Source organism: Phymastichus coffea, unplaced genomic scaffold, assembly GCF_024137745.1.
Source record: "Phymastichus coffea isolate CEN01 unplaced genomic scaffold, Cenicafe_Pcof_1.1 PCOF00050, whole genome shotgun sequence".
Lineage (NCBI taxonomy): Eukaryota > Metazoa > Arthropoda > Insecta > Hymenoptera > Eulophidae > Phymastichus > Phymastichus coffea.
The window spans coordinates 1,693,217-1,706,277 of NW_026706861.1; the positions used below are offsets into that span (position 1 = coordinate 1,693,217).

Sequence of the window (13,061 nt, forward strand, 5' to 3'; positions counted from 1 at the left end):
TCAAACTAGACAATAAATTGTTGTCGTCTGCCAAACAATAAAATTATCCTGATACAAATTTGTTAGAAGCCGCCCACTAATATTGTGATATGGGCTTAAAAGCCAGAAACGTAACACCTGAAACACGGAAGCACTACTATCCGTGTGTTTGTGCATGTGTGCCCAAGTCGCGGCGCTCTAATCGTTTGAAGAATAAAGAACACGCGCTAAGTATTGAGTTGTCGATTGGTAGACTCACGCACACAGATACATAGATCGCGACAGCAAAGCGACACAGTGTGGAATGAGAGCGCGTGCGCATTATAAAGCCAGTAGTCTGTCGACTGCCGTGACGAAGATACGAAGCAGTGTATCGTGTGTTTGTGTTCCTGCTCTTCTAAGACAACTGTCAAGCGTCTATAAATAAGGTGAGCACTCGTCGTTACTTTTAACTTCATGCTGCTCTCCGACTTGCCACTGAACTTGATTGCACACGTGCCGTGAAGTGCCTTACTATCGCCTGTAAATCTGGGTCAACGTTCCTTCAAGGTCGCGCTTGCGCCCTTTGCCGGCTTATTGCAATATGTCATCTCGACAAAATACGTTTGCAAGCTGCAAAATTTGCTCGCAACTGCTTGTACTATGGTTTTCCATCGGAACCAGACTTTTTTTCGCAATACTGTGCGCGCAAACTAGCACATCGATGCGGGGTGTAATCGGAGTCACCCGATTCATTAGGTACAGCGCGCCGTCCACTGGTTCCGTCTTTCCTACAGCCACGTGCGTCATCAAACTTCGTTCACATCATCGCGCAAGCATCTATGCGGATACTACTCGCATCTGCTCGACTTTGTGGATCAGCCTTAACATACACGCCGATAATGTAGATATTGCGTCAGACACCGTCTTTTCTTACACGTTCAGTTTCGATAAACATTGTTCAACTTTTGCAACAACTTGTTGCATTTTCTTCTTTTTTCCTTTCCGGTGCTGAGTGAAAGTGTTGGTATGGAGCTTTGAAAAATTCCATTCACAAATGATGCAATACCTTTTGCATCTATCACAAGATGCTTTCATAGATTTATTAATAAATTTCATGAATTTTTAATGCTGCACATATTTAAAAAAGAAATGCACCGTGTTCAAAACAACAGTTGTTAACAATTGTTATTAAAAACAAATTATTAAAAAAAAATTTATTAAATTAAAATAAAAAAAAAATTTTATGAAATTTTATTTCTATTGAAATAATAAACGAAAAATAAAATGATAAACGTTTATTGACAGGTCCGAATAAATGTCTGCAATTAAATGTTGATATGCTACATTATTTTCGATTACTTAATGATTCTGTTCGTTTTTTATTATTATCTAATTTATCTAATAACATTAATCTATAACTGCACCATATATATATGCATATACGTGTTATAGATCAATGCCGACTCATAACGAAGAGGGTTTTGCTACTAAGGCTATTCATGTAGGTCAAGATCCAGATCAATGGGGACATGGCGCAGTGGTACCTCCAATCACTTTATCAACTACTTTCAAGCAAGATGCACCAGCTCAACACAGAGTATGTTGTTTTTTCACAATTTTATAAATGTAATCCATGTGATATATTCGCGGACATTGGTTGTTGACGAATTTTTTTCGTCCTAATTTATTTTTAAAAAATTAGTTATTTTGAGCTTCATGTGTTTCATTAATTATTTAGAATACAAATATTTAAATGGTAGAATTTTTGAACCGATTTAAAAAAATAAATTCTCATTAAATTTATCAAAACTATTCTTATTATTAATGAATACCTTTCTCTTAGAATTTGTTTTAAATTTTAAGAAATAAATTCCTTGATTTTGGAAAGGTATCGTCATAATAAACTGAATAAACTGTGAGGTCTAAATAAAAGTATATTTCAGTTTCATAATGATTTTTTAAATGTTTTATTCAAATCAGTTTTGCAACAGTCTACTGCACCTTCGGAAAAAATTTTCAGTAAACATGTGGTTAGTTATTTTTATTTTGTAACGGTCTAACGTAAACAATAATTTCCGATGGCGTTGTTTTACCCTTATCGCATAAAAATTGAAACTAATTTTATAAACTTTAAGTGATTTCTTAGAAAATCGAAAGGAGTTATATGTATATTTTTTACAATTAAAAATATTGTCTAGCATTGAAATTGTCTCACTAAACATCACGAATAAAAACAATGAAAATGATCTCGTATTAGGGTTACGAATACGGAAGAAGCGGCAACCCTAGCAGGAACTGTTTGGAAGTGTGCTTGGCGGCACTAGAAAATGGCAAGTATGGCTTCGTATTTTCGTCTGGTCTCGGTACGACGACTATCGTCATGTCGCTGTTAGAATCTGGTGATCACATAATCTGTGGTGACGATACTTACGGCGGTACAAACCGCTATTTCCAACGTATCCTTCCTAAAAACAAGATTGATGTTACGTTTATTGATGCTTGCTATACTGAAAATTTCATCAATGCCATTAGGCCAAACACTAAGGTAATCCAATCAAATTTCTATGGAATCGACTTCTGCAGCAGAAGAAACTATACAAATCGATTAATATTTCCTACAGCTGGTGTGGATTGAAAGTCCAACAAATCCTTTACTCAAGTTAGCTGATATTAAGGCTATTTGCGACTTACTTAAGCACATACGGCCTGATATTTACGTTGTTGTAGACAATACATTCGTTACATGCTATTTCCAGGTAGAGCTCAATCTTTTAGAGCTAAATAAAATCTCCAATCTATTATTTAATTCAGTGTTTCCTTTTTTATTGAATGTACGTAGAAGCCCTTAGACTTAGGTGCAGACATCTCAATGTACTCATTAACGAAGTATATGAATGGTCATTCCGACGTTATCATGGGTGCTGTCATCACCAAGAGAGACGACATAGCAGAGAAATTAAGGTTCAACCAAAATGGTAAACTCTCTATTAAAATTCAATATGATTGTTTTACGATGTGACGTTTATCTTTTAAAGCGATGGGTATTATTCCTTCTCCATTCGATTGCATGTTGGTTAACCGAAGTTTGAAGACTTTAGAATTACGAATGCAACAACACATGAAGAATGGGTTAGCTGTAGCAAGGTTCCTAGAAGCTCATCCCTTAGTTACAAAAGTGATCCATCCTTGTAAGACTTTGTTTAATGGATGCTTGTTTTAATGATCTTCTAGATGTATTAAGTATATTTTATTCCAGTTCTACCGTCTCATCCACAGTATGAATTGGCAAAAAAACAAATGACAGGTTACAGTGGTATGGTTTCCTTTTATCATGGAGGGGACTCAAGCAAATTTTTTAAGGCATTGCGAATCTTTACACTGGCTGAGTCACTTGGAGGTTACGAATCGCTGGCTGAATTACCGTAAGTAAACGTTTGAAGCGCATAAATGAACAAAGATTACATTTATAAAGAACTATAGGTTATTGGAAACGATGTTAATTTTACAGCTCCGTAATGACTCATGCATCGGTACCAGACGCAGAGAGAGCAATGCTTGGAATTACCGATCAATTGATTCGATTGTCCGTTGGACTGGAAACTGAGCAGGATCTCATCGCTGACCTCGATCACGCACTAAAGGCTTCGATGCTTTGATCAGAAAAATTTATTTTTTGATACCTATCCACGAATCACTTAAACTCATACTCAAACTACTCAGTATATTTTATTTGATTGATTTGTATTCAAGCAAGAGAAAATAAAATAAATAACGGATATATATTTCTACACAACTCCCTTGAGTGTGCTTTTTTCATGGCTGTTACGATCCGACGATTAATTCTCACGCAACAATGTATCTGAAAATGTTAAGCTTTTGGAATGAACATCGCTAAATTAAGCATTAAAATTTCTGCATAAAACTCGGTGCAATAAATTCTACGTGGAAACGGCAAGAAATAAGAAAGAATCGCGGGCTTATCGCGATTGAAGAACCTTACACGGTGGTATAACACACCCGAGTTGGTGCGATATGACTAAGTGGCAAGTGAAAGAGAGAGAGGGATTGAATTAGACAAGGCTCGAAAACGTGTGTTAGCGAAGGAAGAAAATAATAATTGAAGATCGCTGCGCGCCGATAAACGCCGTTCGGCGTTGTTCGCCATCGCATAAATATGCTTGAGAGAGAGAGAGAGAGAGCAGATGTACGTCTTCCGGAAAGGTGCCGTATGCTCCTCCTCCTCCTCTTCGTTCGAGGAATATTCGACGTTTAATTTCGATAATTAGGCCGTTTATGGAAATACTGCACGCGCGATGCCCTACGGCGAAGCGATGTTGTCTAGGCTCTGCTTTATCGAGGTTACTATAATGCTATAGAAGGCAGACCTGGAAAATTTTATGCAGATAAGACGAAAAGGAGATCGAAACGGTAACATGGCTCTGCGCGGTATACCGATAACATTAACTGAAGCTTTTCAGAGTTGGATTTCCATAGACCTCGTTGAATTTTCAATCCTGAATAAAATGCGTAGCTGCTGTTTTTAATCGTACGACCTACATAGATGAAATATTGTGACAGAACGTGATTTTACGTCTCCATTGTAATTATGAAAACCTTCACTCGGTCGCATATTCCAAATGATTAAATTACAATCTCTACCATAATTACGCTCGATAAAAATTTGCATGATCTAGTATTTCTTTCTTCTTTTTTAATTCATCCTATGAATAATAAACGTTATACGAGTCTGATAATTGCACGGTAACTTTTCCAAGTGCCAATTACCCGAGAAGCCACTGCTCTAAAATGAAAATTTATAGGATTTGTAAAAAAGAGTGTGAATTATCCACAAGTAATTACAAAGTGGCGAGAGTACGGGAGATGGCTAATTAGAAACAAACGAAAGCCCTTTAAAATTGAATGCACGAAAGTTTCGTGACGTGCGCGCGCGCGACGAAGGATACAAATGAGGCAGCCAACAAATCTAGAAATAAAATTAGAGCCAAATTAAATGTCACGTCATCCGAGTCGCTTAAAATTCTGAAAATTGAACCAAATCCCCTTCCTTTCTCGCGCTCACTTTGCATCCCTCGATACAGCTGCGCTCATTAAAAATTACCGCGCTCGCAGCTCCTCTCATTGTTGGCGCATAATTAACGAGCAGACTCTCACACGTACAGACGAAAGAGAAAGAGAGATACTGACCAAAAGAGAATGATATTTTTCGTAGAAACCCTCGGTTCCGCGCTCGCGACGACGGGAGACAATAGCTTCGAATACGAGCCATTGCCGAGTAATTATCGGCTGAAACAATAAAACGCCGAGGTTCATTCATTACAAAAGGGGTATATTTCTGTTTCACGGGGTGCGAAAACTCGTGTGCGGCGTTGAATGCAAGCGGATATATACCAGACGTCACGTGCCTGATTGTTAATTTCGTTATCCGCTCTCTCTCTCTCTCTCTCTCTCTCTCTCTCTCTCTCTCTCTCTCTCTCTCTCTCTCTCTCTCTCTCTTTCTCTCTCTCTCTCTTTTCGTCGACTTATACAAACTTGCGATGTTTTCTTCTGGATTGTTAAAGACGCTTCGAAAGAGAGTTTATCTAATTAGGACTGGCGGTGGCTAAATGAACGGTAATGCGCCTCTCGTTTAACCTGTAATTAACAAGCCAACTGGAAAATGCTGTAGCCGAAGCGATTTAACGTCAAGTTTCATTAACGTTTTCATTGTTTCGTGGAGATAAAAAATGTTGAGAAATTGAATGACACTTGTTTGCAATGATGACGACGCTCTTTTGAGTTTACAATTTGCTTTCATCCGAAGCAATCTTAATTAACGCCTTTTTTAAAACATCAACTTTGGGTGCATTTTGGTCATTACTTCACAGCCTGCTTTTGCAATTTTATTTTTGTATATCACGGAATAATCTTGTGAATTGATCATATATCATTGAATCTCGAACGATCAGAAAGATGGCCGCGAAAAAAATCGCCGAGTCACATGCGTATAGGCACTGCGACAGGCGCGCGCAATCGCGCGAGTTCCTCTAATTACTAAAAGTCGCGACTCGCGCCTCATCAATTACACTAATTCACTGTTTCGTCGCGAGTCAATCACGTCAAGTTTTCGCGTCGCGCATCAATCATCTTTCTCTCTCTCTCTCTCTCTCTCTCTCTTTTGGCGAGTGATTTTACCCACCGCGTCGCGTAACTCGGAAAATTAAAGTACCCTCTGCCCCCTTCTACATTCGCCCGGGAGTAAATTAATTAAACAGCAGAGAGCGCGCAGAGAAGGAGCAGCGGAAGAAGAAGAAGCGAGTCGCGAACAAACGACGTCCTGGCTGGCATTCGGCGAGGCGAGAAGTGCGACACACGATCTGGAGAAAGGGCGCGAGCGGCGACAATAGGCCTCTCTTCCTGCGACGCTCGCGGCTGCTGCGGGGGAAAAAAAGTATATAACGAGAGGCGCCGAGCATGCCAGTCATTAGCGCGCTGCACGCCTGCCCCGGGGCTTCGTCTCTGCTCTCGATCGTTGATATTATTCGCGACTTGCAGGCAGTTTCGTTGCTCCGTCGCTTCTCTCTGCCGCGATAGACTTTAATTAGGCGCTGGCCGTCGCCGGGCCCCACGTCGCCCCGCAGCGATTCTACAATGTCGGCTCGATTCCCGAATTTGCATGCGAGCCGCTCTGCGGATATCAGCGCTGCGCGCCAAACGCTCGGGGCTCGGGGAAACAATTAAATAATTACGCGAAAGCCCTGCGATTTTGGAGCTCGCGGATAATGGCAGCTTGGCTCCTTGCGAGTGCGGGGTGCGGCTTGTAAAGCCATAAAGTTGCGCCTCGTAAAAGCACGCACGGCGCCGCGGTGTATATGATTGATAATGAGTCGTGATGCAGCCTCGTAAACTCACGGGTGGTCCGTGGTACGCCCAGTCTCCGTAGGTAATTGATTTGTTGTTATATATATATATCCTCGTTATATTAATGCAGGTAGATTGTTGAATTTGCCTCTGAGTTAATAGTAGATTATTCTAATAATGGGCTTGCTATAAAGCGATCCGAGGAAAGCACTTGTCAAAATGCGAATTGAGAGTCATCCTCCGCAACGGCACAGACAAATCAGCGGAGACATAGAGCTCGAACGTTCACTTCGATGCAACAGATCTCGGGGTGGGGAGATCGAAAGATCGTCAGGTTGCCATCATGGGCGATAACGGACTGTCTATATATCCTACTTTCACGTGGCTCCTCCACTTGGCTCTCACGGTGATCGTATGACGCTCGTGCTCTCGGCTCTGGCCAAGAAGCCGGCCGTCCGACGATGCACTCGCGACCAAACACCACGTGATTGCTATGACGTCGCAGGCGACACGCTACCGACGGAGAACGAACGAGCCCCGCGACTACTTGAAGAAATGGCCAGTTTGTCGTCGTTTGATCGCCGAGCGACTGCTTGTCTTGACGAACTTGAGCGAACGCGGACTTGCTCATTCAATGGGCCGATGGGAAAAATGCAGGGAGCATTTATGCGCGATAATGTAGAGCCGCGAAAGAGCGTCACAAGGAGGAAAATATCCGGCAAGTGTCGTATCGAGAAAACAGCGCAACAGGTTTAGCGAACGCAAAAATTGGCGCAACACGAAGGCATCGCGCACGCATCGCTCTTCCTCGGGTCAAAAGCCTGCGCCTGCAATTACGGACGCGCGCGCGCGCCGATCATTTGTCCAGAAGGCTTTCTTTTGGAAGCTCATAGCCGCATACCGCGGCAGATATGAGCGCTCGAGTCAGAACGAGGAGCGGCCTTTCGTTTTTCTTTTTTACACGCGATTTGCCAAGGCACAAACAGGACGATAAATTTGACATGTGTTTGACGTGAGCACGCGGCTGATTTCTTGCCGGCCGCTCGCGTATGGACATGGAATGCCGCTTTCGCTAGGATGAGAAACTCGGGCTAATTGGTGATCGAAGCTTTGCTAATTTCTTCGCCTTCGCGTGGCTCATTGATTGAGTCTGCATTGCTCGGTGACGCGATAATGGCAGTTTCCGATCATTTGGCATTTGCTTTGCGCGTCGTGTTCACGTTGAGCATCGCAAGAAAGGAAAAAATGGAGCATCGCTGCTCGGAGTTGCAGTGCACGTCCGAGCAAGTTTAATCGTTTGTTTCTGTGCTTTCAAGGAAAATCCAGACGTTTGCTACGCTCGTGGCATTCTACGCGATCGGCAATAATTACTTCTCACTCTCGCGAGATAAAGCCACGCGCACGCTAAAGTATGAAGATTATAACGTCGCACGCGAGGAAGCACTCGAGACGTAGATTGAAAGTATAGTCGTTGAGGAGCGCAAGTGCAGCAATGATCGGGAGAGCCGGCGAAAAGGAAAGCAGGCGAAAGCAGCAAAAAGCAAGAGAGGAGCGCGACAACCGGCCAAACAACTCGTTCCACGGCCTAACTGCACACTCCGCAGTCCGATGTAAGAAAAGAGGCAGACTCGGAGCTCTCAGCAGCGGCTGAAGAGTTAAAGACCGGCAATCGCGCGCCCGTCAAAATGTTTATTTGCATTACACAGAATTAAGTTGTAATGCAATAATTCGCGGTTTTGCGCGCCGGCGCGGCCCATTTTCGCTGTCTAAGTAAGACCAAGGCCTTGGCAGCCCCTCATTACGAGGACAGCAACGGCAACGACTGCGGAGGAAGGAGGGAGAGAAAGGCCGTTATTAAAGCCGATTCTCACTTTTGCCAAACAAAGAAGCTCGCCAGCGAGATACGCCTTTCGCCCATTACACGGCATTAGGCGCCGCCGACCCCCCGACCCCCCGGCGGATCCGCGCTGTTCATCGATCTCCGCAGCAGTCTTTCTTTTTTCGCCGACGAATCACTGCCACTTGCGGGCGCGCGCGAGCGACGTTAATTGCTAAACGGCTCCTTCGACGTTGCCGACAACAGCGAGTGATACGGCTGATCTCGCGACGGCCTGCCGAGAGACGAGCGCCGTCTCGATGATTCTCGCGTCCCATCTGCGTCCGAATCGGAAAGAGCAGCGATAACCCGATAACCCCCGTAACGAGGACACTCGGTGTCGAAACCGAGCACGCGTCGGTTCCATTATCTCGCAAGCGAATTGACGTCGACAGACGCAGGAAAAAAAAAACGCGCCTCCAAGAGAAAGCACGTAACGCGAGCTTTCCTGCACGAGCATCAAAGCTCGTCGTGCAAGCGCAGGAGTCTGGAGCGTTGGCAGAGCGAGAGCGAGAGAGAGGGAGAGAGTACAACGCGAGCGACAAGGCGCGCGCAGTCATAACGCTCGGCATATTTCCCTTGCCGGGGCGGAGGGCCGCAGCGTCTAATGCGCGTTCCGTGTCGCGAGCGCGCAAGTCGGCGCGTTTTATAGGCGCGCTCCGATGAGCACCGATTATTTTTTTTTCTCTTCTTTTACGGCGGCTTATCGGGCGCCGGTATGACTTTTCGATGCTACGCCCGCTCCGAGGACGTAGCTGCGTTGTAAAATTTGATCATTGCGCGCCTCGCGGAGCGCCGAGCTACGAGTCGACCGACAGTAAATCGGGACGCCGACAGCCATGCGCGCGACGATATAGCGTCGATGGGAAATTGAGCGAGTTCGCGCGGGGACACGTGTTCCCCAGAGAAAGTGACGGGCGAGGCAGCGGCTTCTACGACAAGACACCGTGTGTTCGGCGTGCATTACGGGGGCGGAGGCTGCGTCTGTCTTACTCCGCGCGCGCAAGTGCCTCTAAGTGCTCGCTCAACTCAAATTGTCACTTTGCCTACCACCGCCGCGCCTGTAGATTTCTCGCTTGTTTCTCCAGGTGCTTTTTCCTGTACGCCTTTTGTTCGTGAAGCTAGCTCGTCCACCAGACTTTTCCCTTCATTTACAGATCATTCAACGAAATCGTACTGGACTTTTCTAGACTAGCAGTTGTAGTTGTTGTAGTGCAGACCAACACATCCGAACATTACTTCGAACATATCTCGAATATTGAACATAAAAAAGCGTTTTCGAAATGAATAAAACTGCCGTCATCCAGCTCGATGGTGGAATATTTTTCAGAATACCGAAACTGTAACTCGTTTTGGAACGCTTGAGAACTGTTTCAAAGTAAAAACAACCAGAAGCTGAAACGACGTGAGTTGGAAAAAATAACATTTCCTTCGCGATATAACTACGGCAAATAATCTGTAATTGCTGATCTAAATCGAGATTAATCAAGAGCACGAATAGCGCGAACAAATTGAAGCCATAAGTGACTAGGAAAGTAAGCGCGCAAAGGTCTACCTGAAAACGGAAAAGGTAGTAGAGAAGAAGTATCTCGGAAGCAAGCTTGGAATGACAGCAGCCTAGACGGAATAAAGCGAATAAAGGGCCAGAGTCACGCGCGCGCGTCAGCGAGAGAGGGAGAGAGCAACAGACAGAAGCGAAGGGCCCGATGCTGCTCTCTCGGCTGGAAAACGGAACGTGAGCTGTATCGGCAACCGCGGATTTAATAAACCCCCTTCACCCGCGCACACGCGCGCGCGCCATTGTCACGCCTTCCGGTAAACCCTCCAAAGCGAGTTCTCTCTGCGTCTTTGTCTCGCTCTCGGCAGAGTGCGAGAGAGATCTTCTGTTCTCGCCGAGATGCCGAGTTCGCTTCCCTTCTCCCTTTGGCCGTGGCTGTGAGCGCAATATATCCCTTTGTGCCGCTCTCCAGGACTGGCGGCGGCGACAACCGGCCTGGCGAGCGCCACAGCCCTCCGCCGCTGCTGCTCGGCCTGATTTTTCGGCCCGTCAGTTGCGTATGCGTGGCGCGCCGCAAATAATGATAAGGCCTCCAACTGAAATTCTATGCCATTAGAATCCCACATCTGACTTGAGCGCGCACGCGGGCGTTTATTGCCGTTAATTAAGCGAGTATAAAAGTCCATCAGGCGGCAAAATACAGCGATAAAAACGCAAACATGCACCAGACGTCGCGCCCGGCGCAGAGAGAGAGAGAGAGAGAGAGAGAGAGAGAGAGAGAGAGAGAGAGAAAGAGATCTAATTTATTATCCGTTGGCTCGCGTGGATGCGAAAGAGTGACGAGCGCGCCGGCTTGCAAATCTGCCCTCGCGAATATGAAAAAGCACTTCATTCTTTTAATTGGATCCGCAGAGCGAGGCAGCGTAGCACACACGGCTCTGAATTTTAATTCCGATTAACCGTATGAATACGGATGAATATAACGCGCGTCGCGCCTTTCGCTCTACACACACACACGCACATGCACACACACATCGCATCAAATTTTCGGCGACGAGAGCGCGCGTCGACCAAATTAACTGCGTCATCTGCGACAGTTTTGCTTCTCGCGGCCACGCCAAGCGAATGAAAAAGATGAGGGCTTTAATCGCTTCAATCGGTGCTCTCTGTCGCGTGCGTGCGCATGTGTTTGTTAAAACGTTTTAATGCAAAATGATATCCGCATGAAGCAAAAAGCACGAAGCTTTTAGCATTGATTAATCGTTTCAAATTACTAGTGTGCTATATTTATAGCGGATGGTGCTGCTTGACTGATTCCATCGAATCGATCAGTTCTTCGGTATTACTGCTGCTCAGACATACAGTGTGAGATTGTACATTTAATGGCTGTCCGTGTACGAATCGCGTCGGCCAATTTTTAATCACTAATACAAAAATATAGTAATTTAACGTTAGCAGCTCGGAAGGACCACCTGAAAACACGGAAAATAAAAATTATTCACGAAAAACTAGCGTTACGGCAGCTTCAGCATAACGAGAAGCGATCAACAAACACTTAGCATAATGATACCCTCATGTCAGGCACAAGCTCGTATACGCGCAATGTATAAAAATCGAGACAAATTTCACGCGGAGCGGAGCTTCGTTAACAATTCAATACGGGTAAAAGGCCCAAAGATATGGGTGGCAATTAACGTTTGGGCGAGACGTACATACAGGCGATGTAGATTGAAAGGAAAGGCTTGTATCATTAGCATTCGCCGTAATCTCGTGCTTTTTATCACGTCCATAATCCGGTCGAAAAAAACACATTTCTCTCTCTCTCTCTCTCTCTCTCTCTCTCTCTCTCTCTCTCTCTCTCTTCCTTCTTTTGCCGTCTTATCGGCCTTCAACTTCCGTACGACAAATGTTGCTGCACGCAAAAGTTATCTTCTGGCGCACCTCTTGCTCCCTCCAATTTCTTCTCTTGTCTCTCGCGCGTGTTTCACACGTTTTAATTCTTGGCTTCCTCTGCTTAATTAGATGTCTACCCCATTGCCAAGAGAGTAGAACAATTTGCAACAACTTGTGTCGATGGGGCTAAGAGATCACGGAGATAGCCTCGCCGAGCTACAGCGATCAACTGTTTTTTTTTTTCAAGCTTCGAGTGAAAAGCCTTTGCGGAAAAACGCGAAATGCGAAATCGAGCAACGGCAGCATTTTGCCCTCGCGTTTCGGTTGATCGGTGAACCTTAATTCTGCACTGAATCGATAAAGGCGAGCTTTGCTGTTGCGCGCGCGAGTCGCACAAGCGGAGCCCATAATTTTTCTCTACCAGGCCCTTCATCACAGCCCTTCCTCGCTCAGCCGTGTCGTCGTAGTCGTCTGGCGTGTACAGCGTGCCCTCGCAACAAGCGTGCGCGTGCGCCCGCACTGCGTCGCGTGACTGCGACTCATCCGTAATGAATGTCAACTGCGCGACGATGCCATAATACAGGTATACTCGCGGGGGCGTAGCCAAGCCGAGTGTTAACTACGAGTTTTGCGCGGCGTAATTGCACGCTCGGCAGCGAGTTCACGTTGAAAGCTACATCGCGTCTCATTTCCAGCGACGACGCTACTTTTGTACGCGAGCCTCGCAGCAACCGGCGGAAGTTCTATTCTACTTGCTTCTTTCGCTGTCGCTGCGAGCAGGTATCGCGCGTAATGCGCCACGTCGGATTTCACAGATTGATTTTGCCAAACTTACAATCTCATCGTCAGTTGTAAGAGTACAACTTTCGATACTTTCTTGTTCTTGTACGTTAACAATTTACGTCCTAACCGACTCACATAACCATATTAACGCAAATAATACTGCATATCACTTTCAGACCAACTACATACACT

General features: G+C 45.1%; 1 protein-coding gene across 1 annotated transcript; it reads left to right on the forward strand.

The window, feature by feature from the left end:
• The first annotated feature begins 268 nt into the window (after positions 1 to 268).
• Positions 269 to 3,742, forward strand: LOC131665315 (cystathionine gamma-lyase). The gene is made up of 8 exons (XM_058937137.1): positions 269 to 407; positions 1,414 to 1,558; positions 2,219 to 2,506; positions 2,583 to 2,717; positions 2,801 to 2,936; positions 2,997 to 3,149; positions 3,218 to 3,383; positions 3,470 to 3,742. Exons 2-8 carry the CDS (start codon positions 1,418 to 1,420, stop codon positions 3,615 to 3,617), a joined length of 1,167 nt encoding a protein of 388 aa, XP_058793120.1. The 5' UTR covers positions 269 to 407; positions 1,414 to 1,417; the 3' UTR covers positions 3,618 to 3,742.
• Positions 3,743 to 13,061: the final 9,319 nt, after the last annotated feature.